This window comes from Taudactylus pleione, unplaced genomic scaffold, assembly GCF_031769625.1.
Source record: "Taudactylus pleione unplaced genomic scaffold, aTauple2 ptg000190l, whole genome shotgun sequence".
NCBI classification, from domain to species: Eukaryota; Metazoa; Chordata; class Amphibia; order Anura; family Myobatrachidae; genus Taudactylus; species Taudactylus pleione.
The window spans coordinates 4,203,553-4,228,349 of record NW_028284592.1 but is presented as its reverse complement, the minus strand read 5'-3'; the positions used below and the strand labels follow the sequence as shown (position 1 = coordinate 4,228,349).

The 24,797-nt window shown below is 46.1% G+C and overlaps 1 protein-coding gene across 1 annotated transcript in view; it reads right to left on the bottom strand.

Annotated features, from left to right (window-relative positions):
* Window positions 1-24,797, bottom strand: part of PUM3 (pumilio RNA binding family member 3) — a 70,958-nt gene that overhangs the window by 36,250 nt on the left and 9,911 nt on the right. Inside the window, exons 5-11 of the mRNA XM_088476588.1 lie at window positions 11,855-11,930; window positions 9,539-9,632; window positions 8,554-8,620; window positions 7,509-7,683; window positions 6,251-6,354; window positions 2,833-2,911; window positions 2,431-2,529 (exon numbers count right to left, since the gene is read on the bottom strand). Of these exons, the coding sequence (XP_088332714.1) occupies window positions 2,431-2,529; window positions 2,833-2,911; window positions 6,251-6,354; window positions 7,509-7,683; window positions 8,554-8,620; window positions 9,539-9,632; window positions 11,855-11,930 (694 nt within the window). The remainder of the gene's footprint in view (window positions 1-2,430; window positions 2,530-2,832; window positions 2,912-6,250; window positions 6,355-7,508; window positions 7,684-8,553; window positions 8,621-9,538; window positions 9,633-11,854; window positions 11,931-24,797) is intronic.

The window sequence follows — 24,797 nt, the reverse complement described above, 5'->3', positions numbered from 1 at the left end:
CATCAATTAGAGGTGAGAATTTACTGTACAGTCACTTTCACTTCCTTTAAGAGGCTAATTTCAAGTGGTATAAAGACATAATATTCTCAAATAAAAATTAGGAGCGCAATGAAGTTGTAAAATGATTACTTAAAATCCTCAAGATCACTAATGGCAAGTAAAAAACCGGCTTGATAAAAATGGTCAATCAATACAAAATTATCATTTTCTTTTCTAGAACAAGTGCCTGGATGCTCCAGTTGTAATTTCACAAGCTGTAGTGGATGATATACACTACCGTTCAAAAGTTTGGGATCAATTAGAAATTTCCTTATTTTTGAAAGAAAAGCACTGTTTTTTTTCAATCAAGATAACATTAAATTAATCAGAAATACACTCTATACAGTATTAATGTGGTAAATGACTATACTAGCTGCAAACATCTGTTTTTTTAAGGAATATCTACATATGTGTATAGAGGCCCATTTCCAGCAACTATCACTCCAGTGTTCTAATGGTACACTGTGTTTGCTAAGCACGTTAGAAGACTAATGGATGATTAGAAAACCCTTGTGCAATTATGTTAGCATAGCTGAAAACAGGTTTGCTCGTTAGAGAAGCTATAAAACTGGCCTTCGAGTATCTGGAGCATCACATTTGTGGGTTTGATCATACTTTCCAAATGGCCAGAAAAAGGGAACTTTCATGTGAAAACTCGACAATCTATTCTTGTTCTTAGAAATGAAGGCTATTCCATGCGAGAAATTGCCAAGAAACTGAACATTTCCTACAACGGTGTGTACTACTCCCTTTAGAGAACAGCACAAACAGGCTCTAACCAGAGTACAAAGAGAAGAGGGAGGCCCCGATGCACAACTGTGCAAGACGTAAAGTACATTAGAGTCTCTAGTTTGAGAAATAGACTCCTCAAGTCCTCAACTGGCAGCTTCATTAAATGGTATCCGAAAAACGCCAGTGTCAACGTTTACAGTGAAGAAGCGACTCTGGGATGCTGGCCTTCTAGGCAGAGTGGCAAAGAAAAAGCAATATCTGAGACTGGCCTATAAAAAGGAAAAGATTAATATGGGCAAAAGAACACAGACATTGGACAGAGGAAGATTGGAAAAAAGTGTTATGGACAGAAGAATCGAAGTTTGAGGTGTTTGGATCACACAGAAGAACATTTGTAAAACGCAGAACAAGTGAAAAGATGCTGGGAGAGTGCCTGACACATCTGTTAAGCATGGTGGAGGTAATGTGATGGTCTGGGGCTGCTTTGGTGTTGGTAAAGTTTAAGATTTGTACAAGGTAAAAGGGATTTTGAATAAGGAAGGCTATCATTCCATTTTGCAATGCCATGCCATACCCTGTGGACAGTGCTTGATTGGAGCCAATTTCCTCCTCCAATAGGACAATGACCCAAAGCACACCTCCAAATTATGAAAGAACTATTTAGGGAAGAAACAGGCAGCTGGTGTTCTGTCTGTAATGGAGTGGCCAGCACAGTCACCAGATCTCAACGCCATTGAGCTGTTGAGGGAGCAGCTTGACCATATGGTACTAAGAAGTGCCCATCAAGCCAATCCACCTTGTAGGAGGTGCTTCTGGAAGCGTGGGGTGAAATTTCTTCAGATTACCTCAACAAATTAACAGCTAGAATGCCAAAGGTCTGCAATGCTGTAATTGATGCAAAAGGAGCATTCTTTGATGAAAGCAAAGTTTGAAGGACAAAATTATTATTTCAAATAAAAATCATTATTTCTAACCTTGCCAATGTCTTGACTATATATGTTCTATTCATTTTGCAACACAATTTGATAAATAAAGTAAGTTTTCATGTAAAACACGAAATTGTCTGGGTGACCCCCAACTTTTTAAAGGTAGTGTATATTGAATGTTTCATACTTAGATAACAGAAGCTGTTTAAACAAGGATTTCTCCAATGTATACATCACAGATTCTGTTATCCATGTTAAGCTGGGTACACAATATACGTTGTATGTTACAATATATTGTTCCAACACGGATCAGAGCAATATATCGTAGACATCGTATAGCGCGTACGCCCGATCAGTCGTTCATCGCATCGTCCCACCTGCTGTTCTGCAGAGAAGATGGGACGATGCAATGAACGACCTGGTGCAGCATGTAACAATACATTGCTCTGTCATACTGCGGATCGTGCAGTGTGTACGGCGAGCGCAATGTCTCGTTACATTGCTTGCCGCATTGCTGGGTCACACCGTCGTATGGTGTGTACCCTGCGTTATACATTGTGTCAACTTCCTCCAAGCAGAGAATCTGCACTATACAAATGTGTGCCATTATATATTTAATCACTTTAAACTATAGGCTCTCAAACAAGATTTTCTTTTTTCTCTCTGAGCCCATGTATGCCAATACATTGACATTAGAATTAGAACAAAATACATAAAGCACAAGTTAACAAACCTTTGGTGTTCCATGCCATATACAGTGCATGCCCACTCTTGCGCCATCATGTGTGTGAATTAAGTAGATGACTGCTTCTCTAATAGCCTCAATCATTTCCTGAGAAAAAAATAAATAAAAAAAAATGATAAAATAGAGAAAAAAAAGGCATGAGGAAAAAAAAAATGTACCCATATCTATAAGGATACTTTTGTGTGATATTATCAGTCTGGTAGTGGATGTCTGGAATGGACACAGGAAATCCCTCACATATACTTTATTTAATTTTAAGGGTGGAAAGCTCTGACGTCTCTTCTAAATAATCAAATAACTAATTTCAGGGACTGCAAGAGGCAAATAGGAAACACAAGTTTATCATAAAACAAACTGATAGATTATGAAATGCAAATTATAATTACATACCGATCTTATTTTTGGAGTTGCATGGTTAAAAAAGTCCAGAAATACTTTATGCACCAGAGAATGTTTGATTACAGCTTCCCTGGGGATAGAAATAACAGTCTTATTACAGTAGACCGGTCTTAAATTCTATACAACTTTTTCAACAAGACTGATTGTTAACACACCAGATAAAATGTGTTGGACAAAAGTTTTTTTGGTATATAATGCACTTGGAGCCTAATTCTGATATGTACGCTAATGAAATCGCGGCTGCGATTCCGCACGCAGCTATGTGAAAATGTGCAAATATCGAAGACGCATATGGGATCGCGGTTCTAGGCTAATTTGCCCCAAAAACCGCCACTCCCAGTAACTGCTCCCAAACTGTCCCTGAATGTCAATCAATCACTTTGCAAAGAAATCCTCACTGCGAGTAAGGTAAGGTACCTTGGCGCGTGCACAGTGCGAGCATGACGCATGCTCAGTCGGACGATGATCACTCAACTATGTAAATAACACCATTGGGTACATATCAGAATCAGGCGCTTATTTTAGTGCAGGTATAGTTGTTTAATAAAAACACACACACACACACACACACTACAGGCATGGTTGTTTATTAAAACACGCACAATTTAGATTGATAAAGTTGGCATTAATTGCCAGGTAAACACACACTAGGGCATTACATGAAGGCCAGACAAAGTAATGAACTAGCTTTTGCACAGAAATGCAAAAATTTAATTTTGTATTGCAGTATGGCCGTAAAAGAAAAAAAAAAAGCGCAAGGAGAACGGGCACACCATATTTGGAGGTATACACATTTTAGCAGGAGTCTGCAGACCCTTTACCTACATAAAAGCCAAGCTCATTAATGAATCACAAAAGTAGCAGTAATCAGAGTTCTGTCACTACTTTCAGGGGAAGGCCTTTTGCAGAAATGCATTCATAGCAGAAGTGTATCATATGATCACATAAATAAAAATTTAAACAAAAATAAATACAAAAAAGGAAGCTAGCAACACTTGGAATGAAGGTAGTCCTGATAATATCACTTAAGTCTTTAATTATTTACAGATTTCCACTTTTGCACAATTGCCCCATATAGTAATCTGGGGCTCCATATTATCTAGATAGAAAATGCCATATTAAGTAGATCTGGGCAGAAGATTGGCTTTGACAAAATGGACCCTTGTACGTGTGTGTGTGGTAGGGAAATTAGACTATAAACTCCAATAGGCCAGCGACTGATGTGAATGGTTATTCATTTACTGTACAGTGCTGTGTAATATGATTGGTATATATAAATACACCACAATGACAACGCCATGCCCTGCAGCAACAGGAGGTGCTGTGCAATCAACATCCTGGTTTCAAAATAATGACAATAAAAATATAAATTTTTGGACTCACGAACAGTGTATCAGGTAAGAAAAATATTAAAGATATAATTAAGGGTATGGTTCAAATGTGCCAAGTGCACAGTATGTGCACAGTACGTACAGAGAATGTATTAACTTGCCAACAAGTGTGTATGTGGCATGCATCATAAAATGCTGTACAAAGTGTCTGGGCAGATGAACACAGAGAAGGAGAACAGGAGACTGTCAACAGATAGGTGCATTTGTGCATAATAATATGCCCTACCACAGCGAATAACCACTACAGAATGGGGACTGTTATTCTGCTGTACTTGCTTGCTAATTAGAAACAAATAATAGTAATTTACATTAGCCAAGGTCTATGGTTGGCAGAATCACAGCACAAAAGAACATTTCATTAAAACAACTAAAGAAATATCTTTTTAATTACAGATTTTCTTTTACCTCTCTAATGCCCTTAATGCCTATAAAGGCCCCTGGACGAAATTGTTACATTCATTTAGCTAGTTTACATATTTATTTACTTACATTTACTTACTAGCTATTAAGAGACGGTTACACAATTTGTGGCTTTCAACCTGTCCGCTATTTGCATTGGTTCCACTCAGTTTGTGATTTATTTTGTGGATTAATAATGTTAGGGGCTCCAATACCAAACTACAGTATGTGGGCACTACAATCTGCTGCAATGACGACAAGCTGATGCAGAGAGTATACAGAATGCTACCTTCACATGAGATCTATGGTCTAGAACAAAAATGTGGATGCGTTCTTAGTCCTCAAGCTTCACTGCAGATATATTCTCACATCAGCAGGCAAATCAATAACTTAAGTGCTAGGTATTAAAGCAGATGTACTCATAGCAGGAGATGTTAAGAATCCTTACCAGAAGACAAACACATTAGAAAAGGAGCAGTAAAAGGCCTGCCAACATTTTTCTTAGACACGAATGGCCCAAGGTAGAAAAAGAGTCTTATTTTTACACTACCAGGCTATTATGGGGAGGAATGTAGACTCTGGAGTCAGCAATTGTGACCTTATAAAGGATAATTACGAACAGAATTATATCAGCTCCTGAAGTTTTGCAAGAATATAGGCCGATTGCTAGATAGTAAAGACCAGCAAAGCAAAATAATTAGCAACATTCGATTTACAGAAACATCACTGCTAATTGCTGCAAAGTAGAAAGATAAAGCTCTATCCTCTATGTGTTAGCCCTAAAAAATTTTTTTTTTAAATGGCAGCCTTGAGGTAATATCCCTCCTGCCCCCATTACCAGCTCTCCGGTAAACCTCTTCTATAAGGTGTGTGCAGTGCAATCAAAAATGAATATCTGGCATTGGATTTCGCGGCTCATGACATTAGCATTGGTCGTAGCAATACTATACTAATAGATTTGTAGCCAATATAAAATAATCACCCTAGAGATGCCAAGCCTGTATTATAGAAATGGAGATACCAAGCTGGCAGGGATTTATTCAGCTTGAATAAAAGGACCGCAGACCCAGTTCCGCAGTTAGCCTGCATCATAGCTGTACCACTTAGTGAAAAACCCTTACAGTACTACATTTTCTAAAGTGTGTTGGAAATTTCCTACATGCCGTTTGTTTGGCTTTGTTATTGATTGTACCTAGTTTGAATGGCAAATTAGGAAAACATCCAGGCAAGATTTTTTTTTTACTAGTCTGCATAAATATATATATTTTTAAATTGAAAGAATTGCTATTTTTTTATTTAATAAAACAGATGTGCTTAAAGAGACTTTCTAAAAGAAGATTATACTCCAGCCTTAAATGGAAATTCACATTTTCATTGAAACAGGTATGTTTGCTTTCAGCTGGTTGGAAAGGAAAAAATCCCTAGAATATACTAAAACTAACACGACTAATCTGTGCAAACACCACTTCTCTCATACACCGAGATATACACCCTGTTACAAAGCACAGATACAAATCTAGCTTCAAGCAGAAACATTCCCATGTTAATATGGTAAGAAATGTCTTAATATGTGGGACAGAAAGCTATCCTAAGTGTCTATCCACAAAATGATAACTTACTTTTGTGCCAGTGGCACAAGGATCTGTTTCATTTCCTCCAAGACAGATTCCTTCTTCTCAGGCTGGGCCTCCAACACTTTATCTAAAGAAGGATGCACAGTGGACTGTAAAAACAAAAAGAAAGTTAAAAACATGCCAACAGTTAATGATGCTTGCCTACAGAGAGAGAAGACATGCTACGTTACAGTGTAAGCGGCTGTAACACTAAGGTAGCGTTTCGCATGCAGATACACCCGCAGTCGCACACAAAATATTGGCATGCCGCATATTTTAATCGACAGAAGATGCGTGTGTGTCCTATTCGCTGTGCAAATACGACGCACTTGTAGGAAAAAAGACATAGGAAAAGATGCTTGGCGCTACAGAGTCACGCCACGGCATGGCGCTGTTTAACTCGCAAGGAGGCTAAATGTATGTGAACACACCTGTAAATACATTACAAAGTGGAATGTCATAGAATATATACCAAACATAAATATCACAGCAAACCAGGTAGGATAGATAACAGGGATATGGGCTGGACAACTCACTGCAGATAACAGGAGTCACAGGTAGGAATCAATTCAGTACTCAGTGATCCTGTACCCAACGTATGGGCAAGCTGGCAGAAGGGGAGAAGGAGACAAGGACCAGAGCACTGGTGACATGGAGTGTGCTAGGGAAAAACAAGAAGTAGGAGGTCCCTGCCGGCAAGAGCTTACATAATAGCAGTGAATGAGAAGAGGACACGTTATAGAAGAGAGGTAAATGTAGAAAGAAGAACAGACTGAACTATAGGGTGTGAATTTGTAGTATCACATGATATATGGACCTGGTTGTAGACTTTAAAAGAAGCACATTGAAAGAGTAGTGTTTGCTAGTGAGGTAAGGAGGACATTTAGCAATATTGAAACCTGCATGGAGTGTATGTTTTTATGTGTGTCTGGTGGTGGGTTTACAAATGGCATCTATACCCGGATGTGTCTACCCACAAAAGGTTGTGGTTTGGGGCCAATGATTTTGCTTTAGTTTCATCAATGCAAAATAATAGAAGCAGAATTTCTGTACTGAAGAATCGTACATATAACTGGGAAATATATGCAATACTAATTACACTTGATAATACTAAATCTGCTATACAGTAATGTCTCTTGCAAACCTAAGGTATACGGTTTGCCAAGAAATGTTGGGGCAACTGGACCACAGACTTCGCCTTTTTGTTCGCACAATACATTGTTTCCAGCTGATCTGTTTAGCCCTTTTCTCCTAATCAGTTTACCTTGTAAAAGCGAAATGTGTTTCCATATAGCTCTTCGCATAGCATATTACGCTGCTCCAAAATAGCTTTGTGATTGTATGCGTATTCCACGATGTAAGAAGCCTCAGAGTGCCGCAGCAGTTTCTTCACCTGTCCTTTAAAGCTTTTAATTATTTCTGCAACTTGGGATTTTGACCTATAAATATTCAAAAAATCAAAATCGCTTTTAAAATAACAGCGTGTAAACACATGTCACTTACTCATAGGAAGGCACTGTAATTATTTCTAAACACAACTTGGAGATCTGAACCCAAAGTAGTTACAAATGATTACAGTGCAGAAGACAATAATCTGCCATAGTTTTATGTTTTTTAAAATACAGAAACATTCAAGGCAGACTCTTGCAACACTGATATATCATGTATGCTTAAAGGGAACTGCATAGAGAATGCTAATTTCAGACCAACTCTTTCTATGCTAACAGTAAGCACAAAACTGGCTGTTCAAAATGCAATACAGAAAAAAATAAAGTAACAAGCATAGTAATAAAATACTTTCTTTTTCAATTTCACACATTATAAACCATCAAGGTATGCTAAACCAACCAATAATAATATATTCATAGCAAAATAGATTCACTTGTTAATATACTAGCTACTGATCATAGACTTATATCATTACATCAATTTCAGAAAACAAAAACGGAGTAAGAAAAATAGAGTAAGAACAGATAAGTGCAATTACAAATTACTCTGTAGTAGAGCGAAAATATCATTCGGAACCGAATATTGCTTGGTTAAATGTTTTATCCTCATAAGAAATTACAATAACAAGGAATCCATAAACTCTTGAACACTTTAACTACTAATGGTTAATGGTACTGAGCCTTTCACGCTCTCCACAGACTTTTACATGTGTAATACTCCCATGATGCGAAGTCAGAAAAAGTCTAAATATATAAGTAGAAAAAGTATAAAGGGTCATGTCCTAGGTTGTTTGATGCTTTTGCATCTGGGAAAATACATGAGAAAATCAGTCATGGCATTTGGCATTATGACATACGTACCCATACATTAGAAACTTCCTGACAATATTTCTGGCATATTTTGACTTGCTCAAGTCGACTATGTGTTCTGCAGGATACAGAAGAGAAGAAGAAGCAGCAGCACAGAAAAACCATTAAAGTGAATATGTGCTCTGTTGTGACACAATTTTCTGAAAATGGGCTTCTTGTGACAAACAGTACTTACAACAATCCCAACGAGGCTCAAAATCAATGTTAACTTTTTCACCAACAAATCCAATTTGTCACTATCATACTGCTATGCAAAATTATCTATTCATCCAAAATTGGTTGTGTGTGCCAGGCTGCCATATTAATCACCTCTTCATTCGGGATCGGTATGAATGACCGCCGGACCGGTTCAAATCACAACGTCGGCAGACCGGCACCAGTGAAGATCCCGACAGGTAACTAACTACACCTAACAGTCTCCCCCACTAACCCTAACCCTCCCTTAGGGGTGCCTAACTCTAACCTCCCCCCCTAGTGCCTAACCCTACCCCCCCAGTAAGTGCCTAAACCTAGTCCCAAGTCACCCCCCCGGGAGCCCTTAACCTAACCCTCCCCCCCCACGCGGCTGTCCGCTCCCAATGCCCGGCTTACCTTTGTTCGGTATGCCGGGTGTCGGGCTCCCGGCGTAGGGAGAATGATAGGCGTCAGGATTTCGACGCCTATCATTAGTCCCCTGTCAGAATTGCATAGTCGGGAAGCCGGCGGTCGGCATTTAAATGGTCGGCTTCCTGACTGCATACCCTTCATTCCATGCTTCTTCTTGTAGATCACTTCCTCATCACACACTGTCCTGTGTAAGCTTAATGATCCTGTATGAGTCGTGATTCATTGGCTTCCCCAATGCTTACAGCCACACACAGCATTGACCACTGCCCTTCCCTAGCTTAATACTGTATTTAGGGACTGCACATGAAAAGCAGCTGTCTGTGAGTGTGGTTGAAGTAAACTAAATACAAGAAATGTAACAAAATAATACCTCTGAGTTCTTCAAAAACTTCTAGTCGTCTTTTCTCATTTCCATGTTTTATGTAACACTGGATGACTCTAGTTGTATCATGGGCAAATGCAATCTGTCAGATAAAAGACAGATAAAATAGATGAAATAATGCTGCCAAGGTGTTATTCATTTAGGACTAAGGGCCTGATTCAGCAGAGGACGTAGTCGTTATCGCAACTGCTAACATAGTAGCAGCTGCAATAGCACTAATATGGTAATGCAGCAGGAGGCGCCATGCCTCCTGCATGTATTACTGATCCAAGTTGCGTTGTACAACACAACATTGGAACATCTGCAATCCCATTGGCAGGCTAAGTGACCCATAGAGTCATGCAAGCGGCTGCTACAGATGCACAAGAGGCCAGGAAATCTCTGTCAGCCGACGGAGATCATGGCCTCACCACTCCCCCCCCCCCTCCCCCTCCCCCAAAGGCGGTGACACGCCTCCATTTTGGGAAATGGAGGCCATCACTGCCCCCTCCCCACCGCAAAGCGGCAGCAGACCCTCAATCACTGACAGTCTGCTGCCGAGCTCCATGCAACATCGCAGACCTGTACTGCACATGCATATAGTATGGGTCAGGTGCATGCGCAGATTCCCGACCATCTGGAATCTGCGCAATTTCCTCTTCTGCGTCCTCTGCTGAATCAGGCCCTAAATCACTAGAAGTTGTATTTCCAGGAGAACCATGAACAAAGTATTTCCACAAAGTGAACACCTCATGCCTACAACAATTCAATACGCACCTGGTCTGCACACCAATTATGGAAACAAGAAAACGTGAGCTAGCATATAAGGTTGCATCAAATAAATAATGAAATACTGCAGAATAAAATCAATAGTGACCATGCTTCAATTACATTAAAATTCTGATATAAAAAAATCAGATGAAATAAAGGATGATCATAATATCTCACGGTTTTCCCTGTGAAAGGCCTGTACAACAACATGTTGAAAGAATCGGACTGATAAGGTCATAACAGGCATTTTGGAGTGGAAGGAACTAGTTACTGAAAAGGTTTTAGTTTATTGTCATGTATGCTTAAAAAGGTAAGGATTAGCACAGCCAGAGTAAAAGCCTAATTGCAATTTACTGTACATTTATTTACACACTTTATTGTCGAGAATAAAACTAGGCACTTTTTGTTATGCCTTAAAAAATTATCAGATTTAAAGTAGCCGTCGGTGTTGATTGAAGATTTTGGGATAATAGACTGAAAAGCAAACATACTCCCACCAGTTTGATAACATGAGATTCTCAGGTGCACAGTGAGCAATTTAATAAATGGGATGTAAAAAAAAAAACATATACAATTATTTGAACTAGGTGCAAATATGTATAAAATCTAACCAATTATATATTAAGATCAAAGCAGCATCCCAATAAATAACTCTGAATTACCATTTGCTGCTATAGAAAAAGGATGGTAGACATGTCATAGCAATGGGGGGGATCTTATATATTGTTAAATAGACACATAAATAAAAAGAATATTTTATACACAAAATTAATACATAAAATATATATAATAAAAAGCCAATTTATGCTTCAAAAAGACACACCACCTAAAATGTATCAACCCCCAATAGAGGAAATGATGAAACAATTTTCCCACAGAAATACTGTAGGCTCCATTTAGGGATACATAGATAAAAGATTTTATATATATATATATATATATATATATATATATATATATATATATATACACACATATATACACATACATACATACATATACATACACACACGTGATTTGCTTTAGCTGAAATAAAGGGAGTTTTTATTTCCTCTTCCACATATAGACAGAGTCTATGTGATTAGCACTAAAAGTAATAGACCCACATCCACTCATCTCATTTCAGTATTATGTCTAGCATCCTTTTTCTAGAAATGGGATGTTGACAGACACTAATACTCATGAATATTTATAGTTTAGATGTATTAAAGTGAATATATAAGAAATAATACACCTGTAACACACAGTAAACGCACCATACTTGTGTATAATTTGTTGTGGTCTTCAAAGTGTAGGTAACAGGAATTCAAAATTCATAGAATATAAAAAAGTAATCTCTATCAATACACAAGTCTGTGAACTACTGATGTGGACACTTGATATAACCATTTAGGAACAGACTAGCTAATGTAACAAAAGTTCATACACCAGTATTGAGATGTCGAATGCACATTTTATACATACTGATCTAAATAAACAGACATATGTACAAGAACATTGTTTCTCTAATAAGTGCACAGGGGACCCTGCCAGCATTCAATCAGTACCACTCACACTTTTGACATTTCCCCGAAGCAGCTTCTCCAGTTCATCCATTAGTTTGGACCGCTTTGTGGCATCACAGTCCTTTCTGGGGAAAATAAAGAGTCAAAAGACAGCTCAAATTATTTCCATAAGTAATATTGCTAACACATAAGGGTATATTTACTAAAGTGAGAGTTTTTAGAAGTGGAGATGTTGCCCATAGCAACCAATCAGATTCTAGCTATTATCTTCTAGAACATGGATGGGGAACCTCAGGCTCTGGGACCTTATAAGACCCTCTGAATCACCCTGCAACCAGAATCTATACAGCAGTGCCGCCTGTAGCATCCTTAGGATGCTTCAGATGGTCACACCGCTGCCCTTACAGCTCCCCGAAGCATTCTCAAGATGCTCCGAGCATTGCTGTAATCACCAGTGATTGTGGCCCACCACTTGTGAGGTCATACGGAGAGGGGGCGTGGTCTGCAACAGGCCCGCAAATAAAGTTATATATATCAAGATGGCCCTCGGCAGAAAAAAGGTTCCCCACCCCTGTTCTAGAAGGTGCTAGTTAACTGTTAAGTAGAATCTGATTGGTGGCTATGGGCAACATCTCCACTTCTAAAAACTTTCACGTTAATAAATATACCCCATACAATGCTTTACTAAAAGTAACAACAATAATAATAACAGTTTGTCCATTATATTGGAGGCATAGTGTATTCTAAAGAAATCTTGGACAGGGTCTCATTCCAGGTAATTGTAGTGCTTAGAGCTGCCAGGTTTCTAACACAAGAGTGGGATTTTACATAAATCCGCTCTCAAACTAAATATAAGGGGCCCGATTCAGTACTAAACGGAATTGCAAAGCTGCACGCAAGCAGCTTTGCAATTCTGTCCTTGCAGATATGGTAATACAAAAATAAAATAATTGTCATAACATGATGCACCTTCTATTAAAACATAGCTTTTATTTACCAACTTCTAAAAGTCTGTACTGAAATGATAAAAAAGTAAAAATATAAAAAAGTATGTAAGAGAAAAATGTAGCGAAAATAAAAATTACACAGGCCACTTGGAGCTTGTGTCTGTGGACAAAAATGACTAAATTGTTCCACAGAAATCAAATAGACTTATAAAAAAATACGAATGGTCATTCGGTAAAGTGGGTAGTAGCTGGTTTACACTTCAAATCTAGTTTTTACTAATTCTTTCATGTCACTATGTCTGTGAATAGAGAATACTATTCTCGGATTCGGTTGATACAAAAGTAACAATCTCTAATTATTTGTATCTATTCAGAAGCTCGGAGGTTTGTTACTGTATCAATATGATCTCTCCAAGGGCCGTATTCAATTTAGAGCGAAAAAGCCATTTTCTTGTGGTTTTTTTGAAAACTTTTCACCAATGACGTCATTTTTACCTGTTTTGCTTTTACCCCATATTCAATTTGAAAGACTTTTCGCCTAGGCGGAAAGTCAATGCAAAGTAATAGGCGAAAAAGTTTCGCCTATGAATAGCAGGCGGAAAAAAGTGCAGAATAGGGGTTTTGGGGTGCAACGCTGTGGGAACCCCCATGCAGCCTTCAGACAGTCCCCCAAAAGGTAAACTGTCAAAAAAAAAAAAACACACCTAAGGACACCCCAAAAAAGTTGGGGTACAAAGTTAAAAACTAGTGAACTTGACTCTGGGGGGGTCCCCAAGTATGCCCAAAGTGTTTTTTGATTGCAGGTGTTTGTGGCAGGTGTAATTTTCACGCTTTTTTCAACTTCACTTTAGCAACTTTTAAAATATGCTGACCCCCATTTTCAAGTACCCCAAATTTGCTGGGATAAGTTATTTTCTGGAAAAAAAACCCTCCAGAATACTATTCTGCACCACGTATAGAAAAACGCTATTTAGCAGTATTTGGTGTTTTTGAGCCAAATACCTTCAGCAAACCAAATTAGGGGGTACAATAGGGAACCCCCATGTCAGAGCATCATTTGGAGGGTGTCAGGCTGATTTCCCCAAATCTGACAGTACTTTCCGTCTGTTCAAGTTTCATCGGGTCCCGTTTTCACGTACTTGCAAATTGAATACAGGGTGAAGTGTGCACGCGTGCGATACTTTTCCGCCCACAAAACAGGCGAAGTAGGCGGAAAGTCCGGCCGTGAAAATGTATCGTGGCTCGGCTCATATTAAATACGGCTCCAAGTGAGAAAACAGGAGATATGGTAAGAACTTACCTTTGTTATCTCCGTTTCTACGAAGTCCATGGGGTCCACAGGGTTGACCTTGGGGTATAGCTGGATCTGGATCCACGGGCACCACGCCGTTAAAGCTTTGCTGCTCCCAGGATGCACTTGGGTCCGTCCTCCTCCATACCCCGCCCCCGAGCCACAGCACCTCAGTTGGTAAGCAGCTAAGGCCGGAGGAGGAGACTAAACAGAGAGAAGGAAGACTGGAACACACAAGAAACCATACTCACAGAAATGGGAGACGGAAAACCGGTGACCAGCCACACAGCCCATATGAAGCCAGATTCGTCAGGGCGGGCGCCCTGTGGACCCTATGGACTTCGTAGAAACAGAGATAACAAAGGTAAGTTCTTACCATATCTCCTGTTTTCTACTTCAGGGTCCACAGGGTTGACCTTGGGGATTTCCCAAAGCAGTTCAACTAAGGGCGGGGACGCTCCTGTGCTGAAAGGAGTACCCGGCGCCCGAAGGATGCATCCTGAGAGGCGAAGGTGTCAAACGCATAGAACCTCAAAAACGTTTGAATGGAAGACCAAGTGGCCGCCTTACACAGCTGAACAGCGGAGGCGCCACGTCTAGCAGCCCAAGAGGGACCCACAGAACGAGTGGAATGAGCCTTAACAGAGGCTGGCACAGGTAAACCCTCCTGTACATAAGCCTCACAAATAACTGAACGAAGCCAACGGGCTAACGTTTGCTTGTTGGCAGGCCAACCCCTCTTGTGAAAACCGAAGAGGACAAACAACAAATCCGACTTCCTAACCGAAGCAGTCCGGTCCACATAGATTCTAAGTGCCCGGACTACATCCAAGGAAGCCTCACCAGCTGAAAGATCAGGTGACTGAAAAGCTGGCACGACAAGCTCCTGATTAATGTGGAACTTGGAGACCACTTTGGGCAAAAATTCAGGACGAGTGCGGAGCACCGCTCTGTCCTGGTGAAAAATCAGAAAAGGGGGGGCGACAGGAAAGCGCCCCCAACTCTGACACCCTCCTGGCAGAAGCAATTGCTAGGAGAAAAACGGTCTTGAACGTCAGCCACTTGAGGTCCACCGCCTCAAGAGGCTCAAAAGGGAGGACCCTACAAGACCCGTAGCACCACCGCCAAGTCCCAAGGAGCCACAGGAGGCACGAAGGGAGGCTGTATCCTGAGAATACCCTGGAAAAAGGTGTGAACATCGGGTAGTGTAGCAATCCGTCGCTGAAACCACACGGACAAAGCAGACACATGAACCTTCAGAGAAGCCAGGCGTAAGCCGAGGTCCAAACCTGATTGAAGGAACTCCAAGATTCTGGAAACCCGGAACACCTGAGGATCATAGTTTCTGGATTCACACCACTGAAAGTAAGTGCGCCACACCCTGTGGTAAATCCGTGCGGAGGCAGGCTTGCGTGCCCTAAGCATGGTACCAATGACCAAACTGGAGAAACCCCTAGACCTCAAGACGGCTGTCTCAAGAGCCACGCCGTCAAAGACAGCCGACCCAGATCCGGGTAAAGGCAGGGCCCTTGAGACAACAGGTCCCGACGCTGAGGAAGAAGGTACGGAGCGTCGATGGAGAGACACCTCAGATCGGAGTACCAAGGAGGTCTGGACCACGCCGGAGCTACCAGCACGAGCGTGCCGCCGTCCTGCTTGAATTTCCGCATAACCCGAGGAAGTAAGGATATCGGAGGAAACAGATACGCCAGGTGAAACGTCCATTTCACCGACAGCGCGTCTACCAGACTGGCGCCTGCGTCTCTTGTCCTTGACCCGTAAACGGGCAACTTGTGATTGTGACGGGAGGCCATCAAGTCCAGCTCCGGCAGCCCCCACCTGTCCACGAGTAGCTGAAACACCTCTGGGTGAAGCGACCATTCCCCGGGATGCACGTCGTGACGGCTGAGGAAGTCCGCCTCCCAATTGAGGACTCCGGGAATGAAGACTGCAGAGATCGCTGGAATGTGACACTCCGCCCAAGCAAGGATGCGAGACACCTCCGACATCGCTGCCCGACTGCGAGTTCCTCCTTGGTGGTTGATATACGCCACCGTGGTGGCGTTGTCGGACTGCACCTGAACCGCCCTTCCGTGAAGAGCGGGACCGGACGACTGCATGGCCCGATAAACTGCCCGCAGTTCCAGAATGTTGATGGGAAGAAGAGCTTCTTCCGCAGACCAACGACCCTGAAGTGACAACGAGCCGGTCACTGCCCCCCAACCCCGAAGACTGGCATCCGTCGTGAGCAGGACCCAGTACGGGATCCAAAAGGGGCGCCCCTCGACCAGATGAGCTGTCTGAAGCCACCAAGCCAAAGACTGCCGAACCTCCGGGGACAACACCAGCAACTGAGAGCGGATCTGGTGAGGTAACCCGTTCCATTCCGATAGAATCAGCCCCTGCAGGGGCCGGGAATGGAACTGGGCAAATTCCACCATGTCGAATGTTGACACCATGGAGCCCAGAACCCTCATAGCCGAATGGACCGATAGGCGGCAACTGCTCAGGCAACTGTGTATCCTCAGCTGCAGGGAGGAGACCTTCTCCGGGGTCAGGAAGATCCTTTGCTGACGAGAATCCAGCAGGGCTCCCAAATGAACCATCCGCTGAGATGGAATCAGGGAGGACTTTTTCCAATTTATCAGCCACCCGTGCGCTTGCAGGCAAGCGATCGTCAAGTGGAGATGCTGAAGCAGTACCTCCGGGGAGCTCGCCAGCAACAGGAGGTCGTCCAGATACGGTAGCAGCCGTACATTCTGGTTCCGAAGATGTGCGGCCATGACCGCCATAATCTTCGTGAACACCCTCGGTGCCGTGGAGAGACCAAAGGGTAGCGCCCGGAACTGGTAATGGTGTTGAAGGATAGCGAACCTCAGTTAACGCTGGTGCGAAGGTGCTATCGGAACATGGAGGTAGGCGTCCTGGATATCCAGGGACACCATGTAATCCCCCGGTTCCATCGCCAGAATGATGGAACGTAACGTTTCCATCCTGAACTTGGGAACCCTGAGGAATTTGTTCAGAGACTTCAAGTTGAGGATAGGGTGATGAGAACCATTGGGTTTCCGCACCAGAAACAGAGAAGAATAGTACCCCGTCCCTCGTTGTAATTGAGGAACGGGAACAATGACCCCTGCTGTCAGCAAGGACTCTATAGCTTCCTGAATCTGTAAGGACTTGGTCGTATCCTGAGAAGGACTCGTGCAGAAAAACTGGTGGGGTGGTCTGTGCCGAAAAGACAGGGCGTACCCCTGGGAGACCACTTCTCGAACCCAGGCATCCGTGGTGGTATTGTGCCAGCACTGGGCAAATAGAAGAAGTCGGCCTCCCACTCTGGGGTCCCCCAGAGGGAGGCCCGTCCCATCAGGCAGAAGGTTTATCTTCCTGCTTGGAAGAAGGGCGCCTGGCACTCCAGGCCTGCTTCTTGGGCTTAGAAGCGGCCTTGGTCGTCGACTGCCTCGGGAAGGACTGACCTTTGGCCTTGCCCTGAACCCGAAAGGACCGAAAAGCAGAGCTCCGTACCTTGGTAGGAGCAGAAGCCGAAGGAAGGCTGATCCAGAGTGTCCACAATTTTGTCCGTCTGGACCAAAAAGCAACTCCCCATTAAAAGATAAGGCCTCCAGCCCCTTTTTGGAGTCATTGTCAGCTCTCAAAGACCTCAGCCACAAGGACCGACGCGCCGACACAGCTGCAGCCGACACCCGAGAGGTTAGCAGGCTTGCATCTAACGATGCTTCCCCAATGTAGGAAGCCGCATACCTCATTTGACCTATCAACGCTCTCTGGATCTCCGGAGCATCTTCCGGAAAGGTATCCTCCAAAGCATTGGCCCAGCTCTCGATGGCCTTAGCCACCCAAGAGATGGCCATGGACGGACGGGCCACCTCCCCCAAGAGAGAGTAGATAGACTTCAAACTAGTCTCCACCTTCCTGTCCGTGGGATCTTTCAGGGAGGAGATCGACGGCAAAGGCAGCGTAGCGCTTTTAATTAAGCGGGTAATGTGGGAATCCACCGCTGGAGGAGTTTCCCACTTCCTGCAATGAGCCTCCGGAAACGGATAGTTCGAAGCCAACCGCTTCTGCGGTTGGAACCTCTTGCTGGGCAACTGCCAGGCCCCTGCCATATGATCCGTCAATTGATCAGACAGGGGAAAAACCGTCGAAGCTACCTTGGCCTTTTTAAAATTTGGGTATATTGACCTGGGGGCAGGCACATCCTCCTCAATGTGAAGGATGGCCCGCACCGCCCTAACCAATGCCGGCACATTAATGGAAGACTCCACCTCCTGGGTCCCGGCATCCGAGTCAGAGTCTTCATGGATCTCCCCGTCATCCGAAGACACGTCCGTGTCCGTGAACTGAGCCGCCAGTGAAGCCGGAACGGAACGCTTGGACGCCCGTGGGGGCAAATCACTGTGCAACATATTTTGAAAAGCCGATGACGAAGCCGCCAGACTCTGAACAGAGATGGAGAGGACGTCCACCCAAGGCGGGGGTACTGCCTGAGGATACCCCTGAAAAGGTACCATCGACTGCTGCGGCACCGTGGGGGATTGCACGTATACCGGCAAACCCGCATAAGGACCCACAGTCTGAGACCCGGGAGGAGACTGCACCAGACGAGTCACACCCGGGGAACGGGGGATGGTAGGCTGGGGAAACGCCCTAGAAGGGGCCGCAGTCGGGACCGCAAGTCGGTCCGCGACTGACGCCAGCACTTGCGTAAACATCGCCCACGGAGGATCCTGCGCCACCGGGGGTTTAGAGGGTCCAGGTACCAACTGGCACCGCCCGCACAGACCGTCCTGAGACAAATCTGCCCCGTCAACCCCTGCCGAACAGCGTCGGCAGGAAAACAACACTGGAGCCTCGGAGCGCTCATTCCCCTCATCAGACATGACACAAACTTATTTGCACTAAAAGTGTCTCACCGAAACGAGGTAAGGCGTATAACACCCACGCACTCCCAAGTATGCAACCCAAACAGCCCACAATATGGTACTGAGGAGCACACCGCAGTATGTGACGGACCTCACAAATACGTAGATTTATATAAGTGAGGTTACACAGAAAGAACACCACTCCCCCACGCACCTGCGGGCCGTAGGAGAAGGAAAGGGATAGGTAAAAAGCTGACAGTAAGTAGAAAAAAAGCACAGACAGCAGCACTAGCAAAAGTCACATACCATGCAGAGAAGTATTACTCACTGCACCTTCCGCTACAATCAACCTCCCAGATTCAGTGTCTGGGAGGGCTATAGCGCTGCGAACACCGTCCTGATCAGGGGAGAGGTACGCAGGGGGACTGGTCCACTGTAAGCCTGCCTGGGAGCTCTGCGATGCTGCCTGAAGATGGCCGCCGGAGAGCACAGAGGAGGAGTGGCCAGGAGATAACAGCCCAGCGACGCCAGCACGCTTGAGAGAAGGCGCGCTGGGCTGAGGGGAGGAGCACTGAAGCAGGGAAGGCTGCCTCCCCTGCTAGTATGAAACCCCCAGGGAAGCCGGTTCCCCGCCGGTCTTACACCCTGGAGGTCAGCAGACACGCGGGGTATTCCACATAGTGGGGGAGCCCGCCGCCGCTACTAGCGCCGCCGGTCTGTCCCCAGAGACCGGCGGCTACAAGACTGCATTGTCTCCACGCGCAGCGCTGACAGCGCTGCACGCGGCTTACCTGGCCCCTTGAGTCCGGCAGCAGTCCTTGGGAGGTCCCGGAGCCACGCTAGTACTGACTCCGGGGTCCCGCTGCGATCCCCGGATCAGTACCGGCGTCGCAGCGCCAGCGGGGCTGTTGGAGCGGCAGCGTGGACGTCCAGATGGGCAGTCTGATGCTGCCGCTCTGAAGATAGTAAAAATAAAATAATAAAAATATGAGATATGGTAAGAACTTACCCTTGTTATCTCTATTTCTACGAAGTCCATAGGGTTCCACAGGATACCTTGGGGTATAGGTGTGACGTCAGTCGCAGGGCACCAAAGAGTTAAGCTTTCAGCCTCCCAGGATGCACTAGGTCCCCCTCCTATACCCCGCCCCCGGGCCAAGGCACCTCAGTTAGTTACCAAGCCATAGGCCGGAGGAGGAGAAGGAAGAGAGAGAACAAAGATCTGGACACATACAAGAATCACATTCTCACCAGAGGGAGACGGAAAACCGGTGACCAGAGCAAAGCCCATCTGCAGCACAGGTGCGACAGGGCGGGAGTCCTGTGGAACCCTATGGACTTCGTAGAAATAGAGATAACAAGGGTAAGTTCTTACCATATCTCATATTTTCTACTTCAGGGTCCATAGGGTATCCACAGGATACCTTGGGGATGTCCCAAAGCAGTATCCTTTAAGGGTGGGGACGCTCCTGTGCAGAAAGGAGAATCCGCCGCCCGAAGGAAGCATCCTGAGAGGCGAAGGTGTCAAACCTGTAATACCTCACGAAGGTATGGACAGAAGACCACGTAGCAGCCTTGCAGATCTGAACTGCCGAGGCACCACGTCGAGCTGCCCACGAAGGACCCACAGACCTAGTGGAATGAGCCTTCAGAGAAGGAGGGACCGGTAGGCCTTCATGAAGATAAGCTTCAGAAATAGCCATACGGATCCAGGCTGCCAAAGTTTGCTTTGAAGCAGGCCAACCCTTTTTACAGAAGCCATAGAGGACAACAAAGCGTCCGACTTCCTAAACAAAGAAGTGCGGTCAACATAAGTCCTTAAGGCCCGCACAACATCCAAAGAGGCCTCACCCACGGAAAGACCCGGTGAGTTAAAGGCCGGAACAACTATTTCCTCGTTAACATGAAACTGGGAAACAACTTTGGGAAGAAACTCGGGCCGAGTGCGGAGCACTGCCCTGTTCCCATGAAAAACCAAGAAAGGGGGTCTACAAGAAAGAGCCCCTAACTCAGAAACACGTCTGGCTGAAGCAACGGCCAGAAGGAAAACAGTCTTAGCTGTTAGCCATTTAATATCCACTGAGCCCAGTGGTTCAAACGGCGGTCCTTGGAGAGCCCTCAGGACCACAGCCAAATTCCAAGGCGCCACAGGTGGAACAAAGGGCGGCTGAATACGGAGAACACCTTGCATAAAGGTGCGCACATCCGGGATTGTAGCAATCCTACGGTGAAACCAGACAGATAGGGCCGAAACCTGTACCTTCAAAGAAGCAAGGCGAAGCCCATGATCTAGTCCCGCTTGCAGGAAGGCGAGAATCCGAGACAGACGAAACTCCCGCGGTGCATAACCTCTCGGTCGACACCACTGGAAGAATGTATGCCACACGCGATGGTATATCCTCGCGGAAGACGGTTTCCGAGCTCGTAACATGGTACGCACCACAGAGCTGGAAAACCCCCAGGACCTCAGCATGGCCGTCTCAACAGCCACGCCGCCAAAGACAGCCGAGTCAGGTCCGGGTGAAGACAAGGACCCTGAGACAGAAGGTCCGGTCGTAGCGGCAACCGCAGAGGACTGTCCACGGACAGACCCTGAAGGTCTGAGAACCAGTGCCGTCTGGGCCACGCGGGAGCTATCAACAGGAGCGTCCCTCCTTCCTGTTTGAATTTCCGGATTACCCGTGGAAGAAGGGAGACCGGAGGGAACAGGTATGCGAACCTGAACGTCCACCGGACGGACAGAGCATCCACCAGAGACGCCCCTTCGTCTCTTGTGCGAGACCCGTACACCGGCAACTTGTTGTTGTGCCGGGACGCCATGAGGTCGATTTCTGGAAGACCCCACCTGTCCACCAGTAGTTGAAAAACGTCCGGGTGCAGGGACCATTCCCCTGGATGAACGTCCTGGCGACTTAGAAAGTCCGCCTCCCAATTTAGCACTCCCGGGATGAAGACCGCTGATATGGCCGGAAGATTGCGCTCCGCCCAAACCAGGATCCGAGAGACCTCTACGAGAGCCGCCCGACTGCGAGTTCCTCCTTGCCTGTTTATGTAGGCCACGGTGGTAGCATTGTCCGACTGGACCTGCACCGGGTGACCCTGGAGAAACCGCTGTGCCTGCAGGAGAGCATTGAAGACCGCACGGAGGTCCAAGATATTTATTGGAAGCTCCGCTTCTGTCGGCGTCCACCTGCCCTGGAACAAGTGTGGACCCGAAACTGCTCCCCAGCCCCGAAGACTGGCGTCCGTTGTCAACAGGACCCAATTTGGAACCCAGAACGGACGTCCCTTGTTGAGGTGGGTCGTCTTTAACCACCACGCAAGGGACAGGCGAACCTCCGGGGTGAGCACAATCGTCTGGAACTTCAGAGACTGAGGCAGCCCGTTCCACTTGGACAGGATCAGGTGCTGCAGAGGTCTGGAGTGAAACTGGGCGTATTCCACCATGTCGAACACCGACACCATGGAGCCCAGTAACCTCATCGCCGAGTGTAAGGACACCCGGCGGCTGTGCAGACAACTGCGCACCCTTGACTGTAAAGCAGAGATCTTGTCCTCCGTCACGAAGATCCTTTGCTGTCCCGAGTCCAATAAGGCTCCAAGATGCAGAATCCTCCGAGACGGGATTAGAGTGGACTTCTGCCAGTTGATTAGCCAGCCGTGCCGTTGCAGCAGTGCAATGGTCAGGTCCAAGTGGTGTAACAGGAGCTCTGGAGATCCTGCCACCAATAACAGGTCGTCCAAGTACGGCAACATGCGGACTCCTTGCAGCCGCAGAGAAGCCGCCATGACCGCCATAGCGTCCTGTATGTCCAATGACACCATGTAGTCCCCAGGTTCCAGCGCCAGAATGATGGACCGTAGGGTCTCCATCCGAAACTTCGGGACCCGCAAAGAGTTGTTGAGTGCTTTGAGGTTGAGAATCGGACGATATGACCCATTGGGTTTCTGTACCAAAAATAGATTTGAATAGAAACCCTGGCCCCTCTGGGAGAATGGAACAGGCACTATAACTCCAGCCTGGAGCATAGTGTGCAATACCTTCCGCAGCTCCGTAGCCTTGTTCCGGTCTGATGGTAGACCCGTGGTGAAGAATCGAGCCGGGGGTCTGTGCCGGAAGGAGAGGGCGTACCCGTGAGAGACCACCTCCAGAACCCAAGTGTCTGTCGTAGTGAACGACCAACACCGGGAGAACTGCAGCAGGCGGCCTCCCACCCTGGGATCCCCCAAGGGGAGACCCGGTCCGTCAGGCCGCAGGCTTGTCATCTGGCTTGGGGGCCGGACGTCTGGTACTCCATGCCTGTTTCCGGGGCTTGACCGATTTCTTAGGGCCAGCCTGTCGAGGAAACGACTGTGGTTTGGGCCTGCCCTGGGCCCTAGATGACCGAAAGGACGATGGTCCAGAACCAGAAGGAGCAGCGGCCGACGGGAGACAAGCAGATTTGGCTGCCGCCAGCGAGGCCACAATCTTATCCAGATCCGGACCGAAGAGAACTTCTCCGGTAAACGGCAACGCTTCCAGACCTTTCTTGGATCTGCGTCCGCCTTCCAGGATCGCAGCCACAAGGTGCGACGAGCAGCTACCGCTGCTGAAGAAATTCTAGACACCAGAGTACTAATGTCTAGAGCCGCCTCGTTGATGTAGGTGGCCGAATCACGGAGATTGCCAATCAACTCCGCCTGTTCGGCCGGACAGTCGGATTCAAAAGAAGCCTCTAATGAATCCGCCCAGCGCTCCATCGCTCTGGCAACCCAGCAAATGGCCATAGCCGGCCGTGCTGCCCCCCCTGCAAGGGAATAAGCGGACTTCAGGCAGATTTCTACCTTGCGGTCCGTAGCATCCTTAAGGGAGGACATGGATGGCATCGGCAATGTGGCACTACGGACAAGACGGGTCACGTGAGAATCCACCTGTGGAGGGGATTCCCACTTAGCAAAATAATTATCCGCGAACGGATAAGCCACCGCCAGGCGTCTCTGCGGCTGGTATCTTTTGCCAGGTTGTTTCCACGCCTCCTCTAAATGGTCCACCAACTGACCCGAAAGAGGAAAGACTGTGGCATCGCCCTTCACATCTTTGAAAAAGGCATACTTAGATTTAGCCGCTGGGGGAACTTCGTCCTCAATCACCAAGGCTGTGCGGACCGCCCGAATAAGTCCAGGAATATATACTTTGGACTTAGCATCAGCGTCCTTAGTATGGAGAGGTTCCTGATCGTAAGGATCCAGAATCTCCCCATCATCAGACGTCCCTTCGTCATCCTCATAAGGAGCGGACAGAGACGCCACCGGCCTTTTATGAGGCCGCATCACAGACTCCCCTTGCAACACATCCGACAAGTGCTGTACAGAACTCGTCAGGGAGTTAACCCACGCTGGCTCCTGAGAACCCGGGAGCGGGGAAATAGGGAGACTGTGGGGTACCACCAATTGTCGTGGGAACCCCTGCATGGGTGACGACACCACAGACTGCTGGGACAAACCCATCGGAGTAAACGCGGGCTGCGGAGCTAACTGGCCCACTAAAGCTGTTAACGCCTGAGCGAAACAAGCCCAGGGCGGCTCCTGTACCGGTGCTGTAACCGTAATAGGCCGCGCCATGGACAAACACTGCCGGCAAAGGCCCTCCGCGCTACCCTCCCCCTCCGCTAACGGTACTTTGCACGTGGTACACTGTAGCCGGAGGGGAAAATCACTTTCAGACATGATGGCACCACGTATGTGACCTCTCTCACCAATTAAGTATTAAATAGGCGAGAGACCACCCTGCAGCACCGCACCGCAAGGGCTTTAGCAGAAAGAACAGGGACAGTAATAAAGCTGACAGTTTAGAGAAGAAAAGTTACAGGCAGCGCTAGCACAGTCACATAC